The 19,640-nt window shown below is 46.5% G+C and overlaps 1 protein-coding gene across 7 annotated transcripts in view; it reads right to left on the bottom strand.

Moving 5' to 3' along the window:
- Positions 1-19,640, bottom strand: part of Arhgap17 (Rho GTPase activating protein 17) — a 93,111-nt gene that overhangs the window by 945 nt on the left and 72,526 nt on the right. For 2 of the 7 annotated variants that reach the window (XM_057777867.1, XM_057777873.1), the window contains 5 exons: positions 19,100-19,191; positions 16,198-16,354; positions 14,476-14,709; positions 11,693-11,862; positions 6,049-6,522 (listed from right to left, as the gene is read on the bottom strand). In XM_057777867.1, coding sequence (XP_057633850.1) covers positions 6,049-6,522; positions 11,693-11,862; positions 14,476-14,709; positions 16,198-16,354; positions 19,100-19,191 — 1,127 coding nt within the window. Of the gene's footprint in view, positions 1-3,213; positions 3,263-4,942; positions 4,991-6,048; positions 6,523-11,692; positions 11,863-14,475; positions 14,710-16,197; positions 16,355-19,099; positions 19,192-19,640 lie in introns of all 7 variants that reach the window. The other 5 variants (XR_009057572.1, XR_009057573.1, XM_057777869.1 and 2 more) reach the window with 5 other exon arrangements.

Genomic DNA, 19,640 nt, shown 5'->3' with positions numbered 1-19,640 from the left:
CAGTCCCTTTCTAGAGGCTGCAGGAGCCATGAGAAGTGAAGCCCTTGAGAGCCTAGACACAATTGCCTACTGCAGTCCACTGGTACTCCTGAGAGCCTGGGCAGCCTCAGAGATGCGACCCTTGAAATGCGCTTGCTTTGAGCAAAGGAAATTCCACTCTCACCTAGATCTCCAATGACTAACTGTGGGTTCCTAACAACCTCTAAGTTGCAGGGGAAGAGCACCCTGGTGAGAACCAACTTCTGAGGCTATGTGGGTTTCCTTCTGGGGATAAAACTGCGACCTCAGCCTCTACTGAGTCAAAGCTGGACTGAGCCGTTCTGAGTTGAAGGACTATCCTGGGCACTGTAGAAAGCTGAGAAGTCCTGGCTTTTACCCACCAGATACTGGTGGCATACAGACTACTGACTCCCCAGAGTGATAACCTGAAATGTCTCCAGGCACTGTTAAGTGACAACTAAAGCAGATCCCCAAATCTCTAATTACTTTCTTCTAATGCTAATACACTGAAATCTTTCCATGTCTTAAGTTGACGGAAAATTCTTTCAGTAAGATGGCAAATATACGTTCCTTAAGCCACTGCTCCTCCCCTTCCATGCTCACAAGACCCCTTCGCTCACCACAGCTCTCTTCCAGACTACCACCTCCGGGGCCTGATCTGCTTGCTGAGGACACAGTGATAGTGAATGAGACAGACATGGCCTTGATGAAACCCATAGGTAAGCCAGAAGACTGGTTTCTGTCCCTTCCCTGAAAGCCCCTCCTTGCCTCTGTCCCTATAGTGTTGAGCTATGGTCTTCTTTTTCCTAGGGGTATATCCCTTTTCTCTCAGACTCCAGGATCAAGAGACTTGTCCTTGCACCGTAACTGGGGGAAATGCCTAGATTATGGAGGTGCTGAGGAGTTGAAGGTCCCGGGCATTCAGTGCCATTTCAGACAGTTCAGGTTTTACAGTAACTAGAAAACCAACGGAACAGGTTGAATCTCCTGGTTCAGAGATAGAACAGCAGCAGTATGCGTGCACAGAATCAGGGATGTCAGAGACTTGTGGCTCCCCCCGGGCAAGGGCAGATCTGTTTCATCCAGTGCCTTACAGCCATGACTGGTGCAAAGCAGACACTATGAATCCTACAGCTGGGTAGCTGACGGGCAGATAGATAGTGGGCTGGTGCAAACATCCTTCCAACCCTCCCTTTTCACAGCCTCAGGCAGCGAGGTAGCCATGACTCAAAGGCAGCAGCAAACAAGAAAACCATTGCAAATTCAGTCTCTTCCCTGTTATCCTACCATGGATGGCACTGCCAGTCCAGAGAGTTCACAAAGACTAAGAAACAGGCATGAGCTGGTGGAGCATGCACAATGCAAAGACACACTAACCAGATTTCTGCTTGTCAGTATCTCTACTTGTGTGCCAGCTATGAACCCTTTCTAGAGAACAAACTGGCTCTTTTTTTCCTCAACTATCAGACAGAGGGAGGTATCCAGGGGCAGCACTTTATCAAGGTGACAAGCCAGCATGAGTCAGACATGAAGCAAAGCCAGCAGGTCTGGGCTCTTTGGAATTACATTTCTCTACCTCCCCAAGGACTGTGCTACTCCTCCATGAGGGTCTTGAAGGAGAAGACATCATCTGAGGAGAGAATGGCTGAAGTCTTGAACACCCAGTTCATTGCAGCAAAGGAAAGGGTTACTTCAGAACATACCCACAGCCTTCTTTTCTTCTCTTAATGCTTCAACACATCTCTAGGTATGAATTTATATGCTTTCGGTATATAGCTTGTTCTATAAGTTTGTTGGTTGGAGTTAAGTTCATATTACAGATAATTTAATAAATTACAAGAAATCCAGAAAAGAGCATCAGGTAACAGTGTAATGAACTTGGGGCCCCTACAAATGGGACCCATTCTTTGCTGAATGAATATTTTTATTTGGGAGACAGGCCCTCCAGTGGGCAGGACCGGCATGCTACAGTTTAGGGTATGATCTAGAAGAATTTTCACTCAAATAATTTTGATTATGTGCTTTAGGTTATAACTCTTTTCTTAAAAAATGCTATTTTGATAATGACTCGTACAAGTATCAGATCCAAACACACCTGAAAAGCAACACAATGCAAAGTGAAACATCAAACACCACTGCCACTGCCCAGGGTCTCTGTCCTTGGTTCTGACATCCTGGATCCTCCTATCTCTTACCAAGCTCTGTCTGTGAACAAGAGTCAGTTTCTCACTACTCCAGCCCAGTGGTTCTCAGCCTTCCTGATGCTGAGACCCTTTAATACCGTTCCCAGTTGTGGTGATCCCCAACCATAAAATTGTTTCGCTGATGCTTCCTAACTGTAATTTTGCTACTGTTATGAGTTGTAATGCAATCTCTGTTTTCTGATGGTTGTCTGGGGGTTGTGACTCACAGGTTGAGAACCACTGTTCTAGTCAAAGGGGAGATTACACTCACTCTCACTCAATACATGACTTCCCATGACTATGCCGTCTACATATTAAGCTGCAATTAGAAGTAGAAGCCCAGCAAATGTTTAGCTACAGTCATAACAGCACACGTAGCTAGTGAAATAGTGAATATTATGTTACTATGTGGGCAATGACATGGGATGTAAAGGAAAATCAAAATGCTGGGGTAAAATCCACACAGGGTGAAAGAGATTATGGACCACGATGTCTTCAGAAAACAGAATAAGGCACCCATTAAAGGCAGGCGATATGCAGACTTCCGCAACTATAATAAATGAAGATCTGAACAAGTGGCACCCCTAACCTCTGCCTCTCTGAGTCCTAGCAGGCCTAGGCTGGCATGTGACATGACAATAGATAACTATCATTCTCTCATCCATTGCCTATTATGGACTGTCGGAACCTTTCTTAATCCATCTAATTGAATTCCTTTACCACTTGTGCCTTCCCAAGAATGTCTCCAACGCACATCTCTGTCTACTACATCTCAAGCCTGCTGGGATGCAAATGAAGGAGTCATGAGGCCAGCCTAGGACCACCGGTTACAAGTCTGTGAACACATTTAGTACTTAGAACAATGGACAGCAAGCACGGATAAGGCCAGCCCTCCTTAGTGCATGCACTATTAGTAGGGATGCAGGCAGGCAGGCAGGGTTAGGGTGACTGGTTAGTGACAGCCATTAGTGCACAAATATGATCATAAAGTAGCAAAAATGCTTTGGCCAATCAGTTGCCTTTTCCTTACCATTAAACATTCCAATTTCAGTTCTTACTGAATATGGCAGGTCATACATCTAAATTAATTATTAAAACGTTTGAATTAGAATACTCTTTGCTAAAATCCTCCTGCTTTGCAGTTACAGTGAGAGTCTGACATTGAGAATGACTGAGAAATCTTCCCTTCTCCAGAGCTTTCCAGAACCCCGAACTTTGGAGAGGGGAGTGGACTATTAGGTCAGCTTGGCATTCACCTTAGTCCCTTAAGCCCTACCCAGCTCTTTATAACTAAATAATTCAATGGGTGAGATGGTCTCAGGAATCTTTCCAAAGTTCTCCAAGCTAAAGCATGTCATAACAGACTGTGCTACAAAATCATAGGCTATCTCCAGGAAGCGTCACTAACAAAATGACCAATGCTAGGGGATTCCTAAATTCCAAATGCTGGCCTTCTGTACATTTCCAAGGGTAGGCCAGTGGATGTTAAGATTAACTTTATGTTAATGCTATAATAATACAAAGGGAATTACAGAGGCCACGTATTTCCTGTGCTAAGAAAATTTACAGTAAAGATTAAAACAAATCGGTAGCATCTTAGATCATTTTTAAATGTAAAATTTCACCTAACTATAGTGAATGATAAATCAATTAAAACAATCTGTTGGCATAAAATACCACAAGTGACTATGGTATTACAGAGTAGGCATAATTCTGGTTTGCAGTCTTCGTTCTAGTCTAGATAGAAGGACAGGTTTGAGTAAAATTTTGGTGTCATAGTATTAAAGTGTTAAAAGGCTCAGCCTAAGCCAGGCAGTGGTGGTGGCGCACGCCTTTAATCTCAGCACTCGGGAGGCAGAGGCAGGCGGATCTCTGTGAGTTTGAGGCCAGCCTGGTCTACAAGAGCTAGTTCCAGGACAGGCTCCAAAGTAACCCTGTCTCAGAAAACAAAAACAAAAACCCAAAAGACAAACAAAACAAAACAAAAGGCTCAGCCTTTTAGTTTAATCACTCAACTACTGGACTAATCCAGGCCCTGAGAAGAGCAGACGGATGCCTGTATCCTTCTCCATCGTTTACACTCAGTATACGTCCTACAAAAGGCTAAGGACTCTGATTAAAGCAACTGTACCATACAGGAGTCTTCTGCTGGCCCACTGTGTGCCCAAAAGGATGATCAGATGAGCCTCATTGTCTTAAATGCCCATACAGCTTAGGAAAGCAAAATGTAAGCACGCTGGAATGCAAAGGGACTTAAGGGAGTTCAGGGGAGGATTATTTGGGGAAGTTTGGAGGGGGCTGAGAATTTTAGACACCAATTAAGAAGCTCCATGCAGTTACCTTGCATTTAAGATACAAAATTAAAAATTAAAGCACAAAACACAGGGATGTACAATTTTCTGTGTGATGGTTCCCTGGCCCTCTTTGTTGGGCGATGATAGGCCAGTGACAGGTGAAATGGTACTAAGAAGAGCAGAACTCTGGGAGAGGCTAACCCAAAAAATCGAACAACATAGCATCTTACTGAGGGTTTCAAACTGAGATCTCAGCCTAGGGACAGCCACCTCTTAGATTTGGGGCAAACCAAAGCCAAAAGTGCTTCTGATGGGACAAAAGGCGTAACTCTATGCCACAGAATGGATGGCTGACTGATGGCTACGGCATGGCCACCCTGAGCACAAAGTCAAAAGCACACACACAGAACATGGCTAAGCAGGAGCGTTTGCAGCTGCAGTTCAAGCTGCTGAGGGGTTACAGACCTTAGTTCTGGAAACCTTCCCCACCTGTGAGGGCACTGGGAAGGGCATCTAGTGGGAAACAAACAGCAAACAAACCAATGTGGCTTTGTGCTAATCAAATAAACATCCTGCTGTCATAGGAACAGTTATTAACTATTGATAACATGTTAAACTATGCATTATTCCTGGAAAGAATCTTTCTGTAGTTAGCTGACTCGTTATCTGGTGCAGTGCTGGGCTGGGTCATCACCTACTGAGAAGTCCACTGTGAGGGCTGAAGCACCGGAGTGCAGTCCAGTGAGTGGCTTCTACTAGAATGCTTCCATGTGACAGCCCACAGCTAGGCTGCTGAGATTAAAAGCAAGCCGCTGTTAAGAAATGCTGCACAGTTCAAATGACCATTAAAAACACTAAAGAACACTATCTTTTCAAACTAAAAGGCAAAATCCAATACCTGGAATAGCAATATTCCTGATATAATAAAATAATACAATCATGTTTTGTAGGATATCTATAAAAACATCCCTCAAAGTAGCACTACAATCTGTACAATCAACTCCATGCCCAGGGCAGATCCAAGAGGATGATGTAAAAATCTCCACTCATCCCTGCCAAGCCATTCGAGGCTAGTGTGGGTCTGCTTGGGAGATCTGCCTTCCCAGAGCATCTGACTTAGCATATATAGTGCTTTCTACTACACTCACTTCTGAAATTCTGCTCTTGGTATGTGCATTTTTAACTTTTAGAAAAGTAGTTAAGTCCAGGATGACCTGGAACTTGCTTTGTAAATGAGGCTCCCTCCCGATCCTCCCATCTTCAAGGATGGATCACCAAGAAGGAATTCACTAAGAACTCCACGCGTATGTTGTACAATACCTTCTATCTAGACTTAAACGCATTTATACTTTCCAGAATGTGAATGAAGATAATCTTACACCTAGAAGAAAACGACAGGCTTTATGATTTGTGTCACTGATATTCAGCTCTGCTGTCTTGGCATGAAAACAGCCATAAACGGCTTGACAGAGCAGGTGTGACTGCGCTCCAGCATATGTGACTTGCACCTGGCTTGGGAATGACTGCCATCAAGGGAAGGCTGAGGGAACACTGCATCCCTTGTTACTCACCAGTGACGATTCTGGAGGCGGTGGGTGCTGTGGGCACGAGGCTGCCATCCCCTGTGTGGGCACCGGGAGGGTGTGGGGGTGGCGGCACGCTAGGCCGGTTGCGGGGCTTGGGTACCGGCCGCGGCCTTGGGAGGGTTCCATGCGGTTGTGTGGTCTCGCTGTGCGAGGGATTCTGCTTGGCCAAGGGTGGGGTGCTGGGTGGTGTGGGGGTTTGCGGTGGCGTGGGGTCCGGCTCTGGTCCCTGCTCGCCCAGCCGGGGCTGTGTGGGGGGCTGCGGTGGCGGGTGGTTGGGCGCCTGGATGGGAGGCAGACTGCTGGAGCAGCGGCGCATGCCCTGTGCCTGCTGCGAGGGTGGCGACGGGCTGCGAGTGCTTGGCTTTGGTGAGGTGCCTGTGCCTGGGGAGCTCTGCCCACCAGGGTGGCCGGGAGGTGGGTTTCCTGGTTTGGGGGGTGCTGGGGCAGGTTTCTTCACAGCTGCACAGAAGAGTGAAAACAGGGTCAGCAAGGGAGGATGCGGCTCAGCAGGCCCTTATGCCTTCCCCCATGCATCAAGAGCGGGTCTGCTGTGCGAACCCCAAACCCTAGACCAGTCCACCCCCAAGAACATCTGACAAACAGCTATGGAAACCAAAGTAAAAACTGGACTCTTGTGCCAGGGAAATCTCTTGGGCGGGAACTGGTATGGAAGATGGCCACTAGGAAAAAATAGAAAATTTGAACCCAGGGTGGAATTAATGACTGCTGTCATTGGTGTCTGAGTTGTGGCAAATGCAGTCTGATGTTGGATGGTAACTCTGGGGGTAACAGGGCCAAGTGCAAGTGGGAACACAACTTCTCTGTAAACTTAAACTAGTCCAACATAAGGAATTTATGTAAAAAGCTAAGTACATGATATACAGAGGCCTTTAGTGACCTGTCATTTTACAAGTTCAAAAGGAAGAAAACTGAAAACTGAGTATAACAGAGGCCACACACCCATATAAAATAGCAAATTGTGGGCCCTTCAATGGCCCTTTTTCCAGAGTCCCCTCATGACTTCAGTGTGGGAACAAACCCAGGAGGGAAGAACAGAGAGGCAGCCCACCCACTCAGAACTCCGCCCAAGGGAGGCGTGAGGAGGGTGGCTGCTGGGGATTGACTCCAGGGCCTCCGTGATGGGCAATAATTCTACCGCTGTAGGACTGGTTTTTACTCATGGAAATTCTACCAATTCCAGACACATTCTAGGTAGAATTAATTAGAAATAAGCCTGCAGCTGTTTCTCTAACATGAGCTACTCTGAGACCAGTTGAGATCTGAACAGACTCTGGAAGAAGATGGAGGGGCAGAGAGGAGAACCCTGGACATGTTTCTGTTTCTCCTGAAGTCACACAGACAACCCTGAGACAGGGAGAAGGAATCAGAGGACAGAAGAAAGCGGTGCCCACTCAGCTGCACACCTGGCTTGCACACGCGGCATGTCCACCCCAGGGGCTCACTGTGGGACTGGTCCACTCAGCTGCACACCTGGCTTGCACATGCGGCATGTCCACCCAGGGGCTCCCTCAGCTGTACACCTGGCTTGTACACGCTGCATGTCCACCCCAGGAGCTCACTGTGGGACTGGTCCACTCAGCTGCACACCTGGCTTGCACACGCGGCATGTCCACCCCAGGGGCTCACTGTGGGACTGGCCCAGAGTGGAGAAAAGAAGCCCAACGCAGGCTGGTTATTTTCTAAGCAATCACATACCTAATAAATGATGGAATAGATTCACACCTATGTCCTGCGGCCTCCCTGGATTCTTTTTCTTCTTTCTCACACAGCTTCTCTTCCTATTTACAGGGTCCAGAATCCAGTGGTGCGTGCTCTGCTAAACTAGCCTACAACTCCGAGCCCAGCAATTCAGAAGACCTTTCCCCTCAGAAACAACCAGTCAGTTTATAAAGGAAAAGTTCTCTGGAATCAGTTACACTCTGGTTGATGAAAGCAATGAGAAGAAGAAAAAAGTTTGGTTTCCTGCTCTAAGCAGTACTAACTGTAAACTCACACTGAAGAGAAATTCATGCCTGACATTTACAGCGCAGGAGACTCAGAACAGGAAGCCTGAGAAGAGGGCAGCAGGGCCCAAGGAAGGGCTAGAGAAATAAAGGTCTTATCTGGGACCATGGTGGAAGCGCTAGCATGCTGAGGTGTAGCTGTCCTGTGGGGAGGCCTGGGTGTTGTGGAGACAACTTTCTGAAAGCAGAGCTACAGCTGAGCTCAGGTAGGGAAGACTGTAAGCAGGACAGATGAAAAGGACAGCAGTCTAGGATAGGTAGCATAAGGATGAAGTGGGGGCCTGTAGCCATACCAGTACGGAGCTTGCCTTCTTGCCTGAAAGATGCGTTAATGTACATTAACATTTGTGGAGTGCTTTAAAAAAGCATAGATACACAATGCCACAGGTGAGTGAGAGTGGCAAAAATCTGCAATTCCAGCACCCAGAAAGCTGAGGTTGGAGTGTTTAGGCTGTGTGAGGCTAGCCTGGGCTACACAGTGAGACCAACAATGAATCTAATACATGCAACGCCCCTCCACTTTTGATCCTCCTATATCTTACCGCTCCTCATATTTTTATTTCTCCTGGATACATTAGGAAAGGTCAAGCTAGCATCCTATAACCAGTGTGTACCTTTAGGCTAAAGCAGAACACATACTTTGGAGTCCAAGGCCTTGTTCCTCCTCTACAACAGCCTTGCATTAAGGGTGGCATCAAAGACACCTCCTGCATTCCTCTCCTGCAGTTGAGCTTCCATGGGTCACTGCAATGGTCTAGTTAAACTTTCTGATGACACTGCCTGTGAACTGCCCATCATCTCCCCACCTCACCCGCCTCATCCCAAGCAGCTCCACTGTTTAGCTGCCCTGCTTCATTAACTGGCTTTGTGGGGAAAACATTCCAACCCTTCCTAACCTACTCACCTTGGGAGAGTCTGGATGCCTCTCCCAAGCAGTCAGTCCTGCGCCTCCCATGTTCCCCATTACAGTATGGTGCTGGAGACACATGCTTACCCTTGCATGTGAGGATCAAATGACAAGAGCATGGCCAGAAAGAAAGGGTACAGAGCAATCAAGCAGAGTGGCCTGGCTGCTGCTCCTGGAGCCCTTGCAGCACACATGCCTGAGTGTGAGCATCTCCCATGCTGAACACATACAGTTAAGGCATCAGCTGAAGAACTAAGATCTAGTAAGGGAAGAGGTTCTCACTGTTGCTGTGCGTTTTTCTAATGGCCTGACCCTGAACAAAGTGCCGCAGCCTCTCTGGAAGTACAGTGGCTCCTCTTTTCTCCTAATCTGTCTCTCCCGAGGGCTGATATGCACACTCCCATGAGCATGTGTACAAGAGTCTATGCGATATTATCACAGGCCTAGTGCTATGACTTCAGTGCCCTGCCCCCAGGCTGTGTGTTGGTGTTGGGAGGCAAGGCCTAGTGGGAGGCCTGGGGAGGAGCCTCATGAATGGCTCCTTGCCTTTCTGGAGGGAATAGGTGCTCCAGGGTAGGAGTCTGGCTCCCCAGCTCTCTTCTGAAGCCCCCCCTCCCATCTGCTTTGCACAGTGCCCTCACCATATGCTGAGCAGAGGCTGGCATCATGTTATCATTGGATTTCCCAGCCTCCAAGACTAAAATCCCAAAGAAATCTCTTCCCTTTACAAGTCAGATAGTCTCAGTCCTAACACCCAGTCATCCTGGCGGTCCCGAGGTGTGACTTCCCTGCTGTATCATGTTTACACCCTCCTCATCCCTCCTACCTGAAGGGTTTCCAATGGTAAAGGACTGTCTTTCCCTAGTCTTAATTTCAGGGAGATGTAAACATGCACGTGCGCGCGCACACACACACACACACACAAAACTCAGAAGCATATGTTTCACACATGTGACCCTTGCTATGACAAATTCCCTGTCTCTTGATAGCCACATTACAAGACCCTGTAAGGTGCGGATCTTTTACACTCTAGTAAGCACTGCTAGGGAACTCAGGGCAACCCCATCAACATGGAATTTAACTAGCTTGACCTGGAGTAAGAGGTGTGGCTTCCCTGGTACATCTCTTTTGAAACTTATTCCTCTCTAGACTACGGTTCCTCCACTTCAGCACCACTAACAGATGGGCTGCACATTACTTCAGAAGACTGTACACTATGGTTGCTTAGTAGCATCCATGGCCTTTGTCCCCTAAATATATGCAACCTCTTTCCTTTTGAGACAACCAAAACCAGCTCCAGATATCAACAAAGGTTCAGCATCAGGGATTGTGGTGTTTTGAATGAAAAAGGTTCCCACAGGCTCATGTGTTTGAATGCTTAGTCACCAGTTAGTGGAACTGTTTGAAAGATTAGGAGGTGTGGCCTTGGTAGGGGTGGTATGTCATTGGAGGTGGGCTCTTTAAACCTCAAAGCCCACCCCAGATCCAGTGTATGTATCTCTATGTATCTATTGCTTGTAGATCAACATGTAAAGCTCTCGCTACTGCTCCAGCACCAGGCCCGCCTGCTTCCTGCCATGAATTCATGGACTTAACCCTTTGGAACTGTAAGCAAGCCCTCAATGAAATGCTTTCATCTATAAGGGTTGCCTTGATCATGGTGTCTCCTCACAGCACTAGAACAGTGACTCGGGAAGGGAGAAGGTCAGTTCCAGGTCTTCTAGTCTGTGAGGTACCGAGAGTCCAGACCATACGAGCTTGCTGAGTGCCATCGCTGTGGCAGACACACATAAGGACAGGATGCTGAGGTGCACAGACAGGGAAGACCTGAGCTCGTTAAGATCTTGGAGAGCATAATAAACAAGATTTAAAAATTCATGTCAAGACAAATGTAGCCAGGACAACACCTCAGGCAGGTAAAGCAGTGGCTATGCAAATGTGAGGACCAGGCACAGGAGCACACCTGGGATGCCATGGCTCCAGTGGAGGGTGGGAGGTGGAGACAAGAGACTCCCCACAAGCTCCCATGCAGCTGGCACAGCATACACAGTGGAAAAACAAGAGACCCTGTTTCAAACAAGGAGGAAGGTGAGGCCCAACACTCAAGGCTGTCTTTCGACCTCCACATGTGCACTGTGGCCAGGGGCTTGGGAAGATTAAAGAAGAAAGAAAAACGCTCTGACAAATATCCACAGCAAAACCAAAGAGCAGCAGGACAGAATGACTTGTGCCTGTGGCAGAGATGGGATTTGGTGACACAGCTCCTTTGTGTTTGAAAGCAATGGCCCTGGCTGCTGGGTTGAGGAGGGCAAAGGAGACAGATGGAAACTGTTTAGATTATGTTACTCCAAGACCAGAAAACCCTGTGCCCTGAAGCTCCAGTTCACAAAGTTTGGAAGCAGAGAGGCTGCAGTGGCTCCCAATCACAGCAAGACTTGGGGCCCCAAACCCCTAGAGACCCAGGAGTGACTGTAGAGTCCTCTTCCTGCTGTTAAGCTTTAGCGTTCCTGTATTTCGTTTCTCTATTTTCTTCAGTTTCTTCCATGTTTTCCCTCTTTAACGACTGATTTTCCTGCTTGCTATTTGGTAACAGTCATGAAAAAGATTTCTTAGGGCTTTCATCACCAACTCTCTGGAGTAATTACAGAAGTTCTTCCACCCCCCCCCCCCCCAAGCACAGGGAGTGCAGGTCACTTACCTCGCCGCACAGTGTGAGGACTGGGACCAGCTGCACTGTGAGGTGCGCCCGCCGAGAGCTGATGGGAGCCGCCACCTGCCTGGGCCTGGCTTGGGCCTGTGGTCGCCTGGTTGTTGTTTCTTCCTGGTGCAGGGACAGCTGCAGATGCAGCGTCTTTGGGTTTTGGAGGGCTGAGAGGATAAAGGTGAAGTTAGATCTCAGGCATTCCCTGATAGACCAGCTAAGCACTCCATAGAACAGTTGTTCCTTGGTACGGGGTTTGGGGTGGGAAGTCCCGGGACTTCCTACAGATACCAAAATTCAAGGATGCTCACGCCCTGTATGTAAAAAGGCATCAGAACCTGTCGGCACCTTTCTGTGTACCTTAAGTCAACTCTCATAATTAGTAAGAAAGTGGAAGAGCTACGGGAATGTCTGGAGAATGGCAAACAAAATGTTTGATACAGTGGTTTCTTTGTTTCTAAGATTGTGTGAGCTGGGTGGTGGTGGTTCACACCTTTAATCCCAGCACTCAGGAGGCAGAGGCAGGTGGATCTCTGAGAGTTTGAGGGCAACCCAAGTTCCAGGACAGGCCCCAAAGAAACACAGAGAAACCCTGTCTCAAAAAACAAACAAACAAAAACAAACAAACAAGAAAAAGGTGTGTGTGTGCACATACAGGTGCTTGGAGAAGCTAGAAGACTAGAGTTACAGGTGGTTGCAAGCCTGTGGGTGCTGAGACCTCAACTCTGGTCATTTGAAAGAGCACCAAGTAATTTAAACCACTGAGCCATCTCTCCAGCTCTATAGAAACAGTTTTTTGTTTTGTTTTTGTTTTTGTTTTTTTAATTATCTGAACCAGTCAGCTGAATCTGTGGATACCAGAACCCAGGAAGATGATGGTTATTTGAAATTTTCAATAGCTTGTATTGGGCTAGTAAGCTGATAATTACTCAGAGACTAGACATTTTGAGATTCCCTGCAACAGACTAAGTTTCAGCTACTCTGCCACAGAAATTAAGGCCAGTCACTTCAGACCACCCACAGGAAACCTCAAGTTCTGTTCTGCACGTACTTAAACTGGGCGCTATTTTAAGAAAACAAGGCTTGGGGTTTTTGTTAGCTATTGTACAAAATGAACACTGCAAAGTGACACTGTGATTAAGAAGGGCTTAAGTCACATCGTCTGGATCGAGAGAAGAGAAATTCTGAGAAGTTGCTCGATGACTCAGCCTAAAGCTGACAGCAACAGGGGAGGGTCAATTCGGGCTTCCTACTTCCTGGGTCACGACTTTTTATACCAAATATTACAGTCATTTTGTCAAGGTCACCAAAGGGCAGATGTGAAAAATGCAGAGAAATATCTCAGCATAAGAAACAAAGAGGAGACTGATGGCTAGCATTCCACTCCCCCCGCAGTAAAGACTAGCTACTTTCTTCTTTAGCTTCGGCTAAACAAACAGTGTCACGAGGAAATGAAGATGCGTGCATTTGCTTATACTCTCTTTCTGACACAAAAAAATATCCCCTAAAGCCAAGCCATGTATGGAGGAGGGGTCACGAACAAGCCAGCCCGGCATCTATGACACATACATAGAGCTGGCCGAGGGCAAAGCTTCAGATTTCTTGACTAAGAGATGAACTTCCCTAGATTATGGGAATGGAGGAGAACTCAGGAATGCACAGAAGCACTGGGTCCAACTATGGTAAGAGAATAAGAGTCCTATCCTGTGCTTCTGTTTCTCTCTGACGCTGTCTGCCATGTTTGAGACAAGGTCTCACCATTACCTAGACTGGCCTTGAACTTGTGATCCTTCTGCCACCCAAGGAACTGGGATTATGGGCTGTACCACCAGGACCAGGTATATTCCTATCTTATCAACAACTTCACTTCCCTCAACCAAAAGATGCAATGAGAGGTTCTCCAGGGAAAATGAACCCGAGTGTGGTAAACTATGCATGGGTAAGTGGTTTTGTTTTGTGCATACTCATTTCACCTTATATATGATCATTTGGCACTGTGGTGGCTGGCCAAAGATGAGGACAAAAACAGTGACAATTTAAAAATGCACTCTCTGGCATGGCTCATCTTCTACACAGCCAGCCATCAGTTCTGAACCAGAGAAAACTGTGGTCTCTGCCTGATCGGCACGGTGAACTGAGTAACAGCAGCAGAATGAAGGTCTCCTCCTAAAAGTGATTTACTGTGAAGCCCAATTCCAAGTGGCTTGTCAAAATTTCAAGTGACTGACTGAACAGGCCTTTTAAGGAGACATGGTACTTTGTTTTCTTCCTTGAACCCATGTGTCAGCTCCCTGTATGACTGAAAGCCCTGAGTGGTGGAGGAACCCTTAGTCACCCAGTGTGCTGGCAGCCTGGTGCAGCAGCAGCTACTTGGTGAATCTGTGCAACTGAATGTAATTACTGAATGCGAGGATGGATGACAAATGCCAAGAACACTGTGACTCAGCTAGCTCACTGCTTCCAAATGCTTCTTAGCTAGCACCCTGAGTGACAACAGGCAGAGTGCACGTGAACACCGACAGCTGCGCACTGAAGAGGCTGAGCACACCGTTAGACACCTGTTAGTCTCTACTCTGCAGCACCAGAGCACACAAGCAAGTATTGCTTTTCTCTGAAAACAGAAAAGCAAACAAGCAAATTGCAATCTTTTCTCCCCTCTAACCAAAGGCATGAAATCAAATCTGATTCATTATCTGGGCATGGCTACCACACCAAAGACTGCCACCTGGCAGAAGGGAGGGGTATCTAGCCTTGACTGCCAGCAGAAGTGGGCTCCTTACCTGCTGTCACCTGGGCTCAGCCCCTGCTCCAATATGCCCGCAGAAGAGGGGACAGGCCCACCCCCTGAGCTGCTGTCAGCCCTAGAGCTCTGAGATGAGGGCTCTGGACCTGCTGGAGCCAAGGTGTTGCCATCTGTGGGCGGGAGTGGTGGCTGGAAAGCAGGGGATATATGCTTTCTATTTAGAGTGCCACCCCGCCGATGAGCCTGGAAGTCCATAAGCTTCACACCAAAGCTACACAGAGAGAAGAAATAATCAGCACACCACGCAAGCCAACTAAAGAGACAGAAGCCCGCTGGTCCTCACAGGTTAAAACCACAAACAGGACGGCCGCCCACATTCCCCAGCATGCAGTTAGGTGGCAAGGTTGTATCAGTGGTCATCCCAGTTACCAAAGTGAGCGCTTGGATCTGGCTTTATGCCCCAGCAAAGCCAGCGCCTCACACTGATCAGGTTGGTGTATACAGCTGAGAGCAAACAGGCAGGTCTCATGTGGAGTAACGCGATGTTCTGTGTCAGTTTCCCTCCTACCTGATTCCCACCTCAAACCTGAGTGTGAGAAAGAGGTGGAAGCCAAGCCCAGAAGCATACCAGTGCTGGCAAGAACACACCACACTGCTTCTCAGCTTGCATGGGATACAGAAACATTCACGTGTACACATGAGGAAACAGCCGAAAGCTATGTATGGCTGGAAAAATTAGTTGTTTTTGGGAGGGTGGCATCCGGAGGATGGGGCAGAAGGAAGACACTCTTCATTCAAGACCATTAATGCATAGACTTCAAAACCTTTTTTTTTTAAGTTTGGAAAAGTAAAAGATACGGGAATCCATTAACTGATGTTTACTGGAGAATATACAAAGCAGACAGCTGAGAATGGTGTGTCATGGCTAGTGAGTCTTGTAATGCCGAAACTTGAAATAGGGGACTATCTGTTCTACTAGGCCACCAGGGAACGATGATGGTGGATTTATTTCAGAGAGAGACCAGGGAAGTAAAGCTGTCTTGAATAAGAGAAGGTCACTGTGAGACTCAGCCCGATGACCCTGGATGAAGACGGTGTGCTGCTTAACACAGCTCTTATGGGGAGCTACTGTAAGTTGCTTAACACAGCTCCTATGGGGAGCTACTGTAAGTTGCTCTCTAAAGGCGAGAATCATATATGGTCTAAATTAGCACTGAACATCTCATAAATTGTCCATAGACAATACGATGGAAAGATGCTGCCTCTAAGTTTAAAACATATGTTTTCCCCCTCTAGAACTGTCAAATTCTGGGGCCTCTCCAGCTCAATGTTAGATTCAGCAGTTAGCAAATAAAGCAAGGCCAAGTAATGTCAAAAATATGCTTCTTCACAGCTCACTGGGAAATGTGGTTATCCTTATATGATGCTCAGCCAAAATCCACATGTGTTATGTTTCTTTTCTCTTGTTTCCTAACACTCAAATACATCAAATATGTGTGATGCCATTTCATTATGGGGCACATAGGGCATCAAATAAAGCCTAATGCACAAGGCATGGATGTTAACAGACATCCCCCCCACACACACACTTTGTGGTCAGATTAACACCTGCAGAGACTGACAGTGTGGTTTCTGAATTATCTAGACTTTGTAAGGCAGAATTACACAGGGGGTCAGTAAGCCAGTACGGGATACATGGGTCAAATGTCCTCCGACACGATAACTACTACCTCTGTGGAAGTGACAACTCCACACGTACCTCTCCTTCTTCACCAAGTCCCCTTCCATCACTGCCATGCTGGCTGGTCGCTTCCTCTCCAGAGTGCCCGAGTCAGAGTCATTTCCAGTGTGGGTTGAGTGATTAGAATTTGGGGTAGCAAGAGGAACAAATGCTTCTGATACATTGAATTCTATCTCTGTCATAAGAGAGATAAATAAATGTGAGACTTGGCACAGAGGGGAAGCTCTCCAACACCCCAGCGGAGTGACAGTCTCCATATTCCACAAGGGCAGCTCAAGCACTCTGATCTGAAAAACAGATCCTGACCCCAGTGGGAGGCAGGCCGAGAAAGGCCATCTGAGCACACACTTCTACTGCTCTAAGAGAAATCCGAGAGTTCAGAAGGCAACAAGGACCACGGAGAACTTACTGAACCATTTAAAAAGGGACAGAGCAGTACTTTGATATAAAATAGGAACGAAAAGCATCATCAAATGCTCAATGTCTTTGGCGTGTTTTTTTTTTTTTCCAAGAAACATTTTCTTGAAGGAAATCCCAGGCAGCATGTCGATCTTCAGTCTCCTACTCATCTTCGCTAAGTAACTGCAATGAGTGATTCTTGAGGACAGGAAGACAGAAGAGAAGAACTGAGCCCAGCCCTGGCATCAGGAGCTTACACTGCAGTGGACTGGGCAGCTGGGCTGCATTCAGAAAAGCAGGGCTGGGACACGTGGACTCAACACATATGTAACCAGTTCCTGAAGAGGAAGCCATGGGAACCTCGTGGATCCCAGGACTGCAACAAGAGAAACTGGAAAACTGACCAGCTACAGAATGAAAATGTAGCTCTCTGACTTCACAGACCAGGTCCAATCAGCCCTAGCCTTGCCTGCTTTACTTTGTATCTTTGCACAAACCAAACAACTATGCAGGTAGAGTCAAGAAGAAACCTTGTTCTCAGGGAAGGGCCTCTGGGCAGTCAGTATCACCCACCCCTGAAAACAGATCCTGGTTCCCTTTTCCCAGCATCCAACTTTGTCAAACCTTTCTCTCTCCAATATCTTAATTTGCTATATATTTTAAGTTTATTTTATCTATGTGGTTGCCTTCTCAGGGAACCCAGGTTCCTTCAGAGAAGACAGTATGCAATCATAGCAACGAATAAGCATTTAATATATACTGTGTGAATGTTTTAGTGAAGTTAAAGGAAACGGAAAATAATACAATTACCATTATATCAAAATGTAAATACCCATGAATAAAATCCAAAGCAGTGTGAGAAAGTGAAACCAATTACATAATCATCAACAGGTTTTCTTCTTTTTAAAAATGTGATATACTGTAGAAGAATGAAAACAGACCCGTATCTATCACCAGGCACAAAACTCAAGTCCAAATGGATCAAAGACCTCAACATAAAGCCAGCCACACTGAACCTCATAGAAGAAAAAGTTGGAAATACACTTGAATGCATTGGCACAGGAGACCACTTCCTGAATATAGCCCCAGCAGCATAGACACTGAGAGAAACAATTAATAAATGGGACCTCCTAAAACTGAAAAGCTTCTGTAAAGCAAAGGACATGGTCAACAAGACAAAATGACAGCCCACAGAATGGGAAAAGATCTTCACTAACCCCACATCAGACAGAGGTCCGATCTCCAAAATATACAAAGAACTCAAGAAATTGGTCACCAAAAGAACACATAATCCAATTAAAAAAAAAAAAAATGGAGTACAGACCTAAACAGAAAACTCTCAACAGAGGAATCTAAAATGGCTGAAAGAGACACTTAAGCAAATGTTCAACATCCTTAGTCATCAGAGAAATGCAAATCAAAACAACTCTGAGATTCCATCTTACACCTGTAAGAATGACCAAGATCAAAAACACTGATGACAATTTATGCTGGAGAGGTTGTGGGGTAAAGGGAACACTCCTGCATTTGCTGGTGGAAATGCAAGTTGATATAACCCCTTTGGATGTCAGTGTGGCTATTTCTCAGAAAATTAGGAAACAACCTTCCTCAAGACCCAGTAATACCACTTTTGGGTGTATATCCAAAGGATGCTCAATCGCGCCACAAGGACATGTGCTCAGCTATGTTCGTAGCAGCGTTGTTTGTCATAACCAGAACCTGGAAACAACCTAAATGCTCCTCAATCAAAGAATGGATAAAGAAAATGTGGTATATTTACACAATGGAGTACTACACAGCAGAAACGACATCTTGAATTTTGCAGGAAAATGGATGGATCTAGAAAACATTATTTTGAGTGAGGTAACTCAGACACAGAAAGACAATTATCACATGTACTCACTCATAGGTGGTCTTTTTTTTTTTTTTTGGTTTTTCGAGACAGGGTTTCTCTGTGGTTTTGGAACCTGTCCTGGAACTAGCTCTCGTAGACCAGGCTGGTCTCGAACTCACAGAGATCCGCCTGCCTCTGCCTCCCGAGTGCTGGGATTAAAGGCGTGCGCCACCACCGCCCGGCACTCATAGGTGGTGGTTTTTAAACATAAAACAAAGAAAACAAGCCTACAGACCACAATCCCAGAGAACTTAGACAACAATGAGGGCACTTAAGAGAGACTTACAGCCGGGCGGTGGTGGTGCACGCCTTTAATCCCAGCACTCGGGAGGCAGAGGCAGGCGGATCTCTGTGAGTTCGAGACCAGCCTGGTCTACGAGAGCTAGTTCCAGGACAGGCTCCAAAACCACAGAGAAATCCTGTCTCGAAAAACCAAAAAAATAAAAATAAAAAAAGAGAGACTTACATAGATCTAATCTACATGGGAAGTAGAAAAAGACAAGATCTCCTGAGTAAATTGGGAGCATGGGGACCTTGGGGGAGGGGAAAGGCAGGGAGGGGAGCAGAGAAAAATGTAGAGCTTAATAAAAATCAATAAAAAAAAAGTGAGTCTGGAACCATGATTACCTCCAGGGAAGAACCAATCTGCATGCTGGATGATAGGTTCAATTACCGCGACCACGTGGACAGATGTGGCAGCTGCTATTTCAGCCAGTGTTCTGCAAGGAAATTTACATAATTAAAATTCTCCACCGTGGCAGTCTCATTTCTGCAGGCTGCCAAGGCATCTCAAAGATTGCTGATGGGTAAAATACTTATACACAGATACAAAATTTAAACCCACAGGCCCTATCCTATGAGTTTGTCTGTAATGGCCCAAGAGGAAAAATTATCCAACTACTATCAATCCTTCCCCAGCAGAGTGGTAACCACTGCTGTGTCCAATGGGCGGGCACCAGGGCAGAGCTGGGTTTGAAATTGGCTGGAAGAGGGCTTGCATTTCCACACTGTAACAGTAGCACACACACCTGATAGGCAGACCCAAGATCATCCCAAACTACTACTGCCCATGATGTCACCAAGCACATGGATTCTAAATATCCTCATAGCCCCTGCCTTGTCATGGCAGGGCAACATACATATATATGTTTTGGTTCAAGATAATAGT

This window comes from Chionomys nivalis, chromosome 8 (genome assembly GCF_950005125.1).
Source record: "Chionomys nivalis chromosome 8, mChiNiv1.1, whole genome shotgun sequence".
Taxonomy (NCBI): Eukaryota; Metazoa; Chordata; class Mammalia; order Rodentia; family Cricetidae; genus Chionomys; species Chionomys nivalis.
This window is presented reverse-complemented; position numbering and strand designations above follow the sequence as displayed.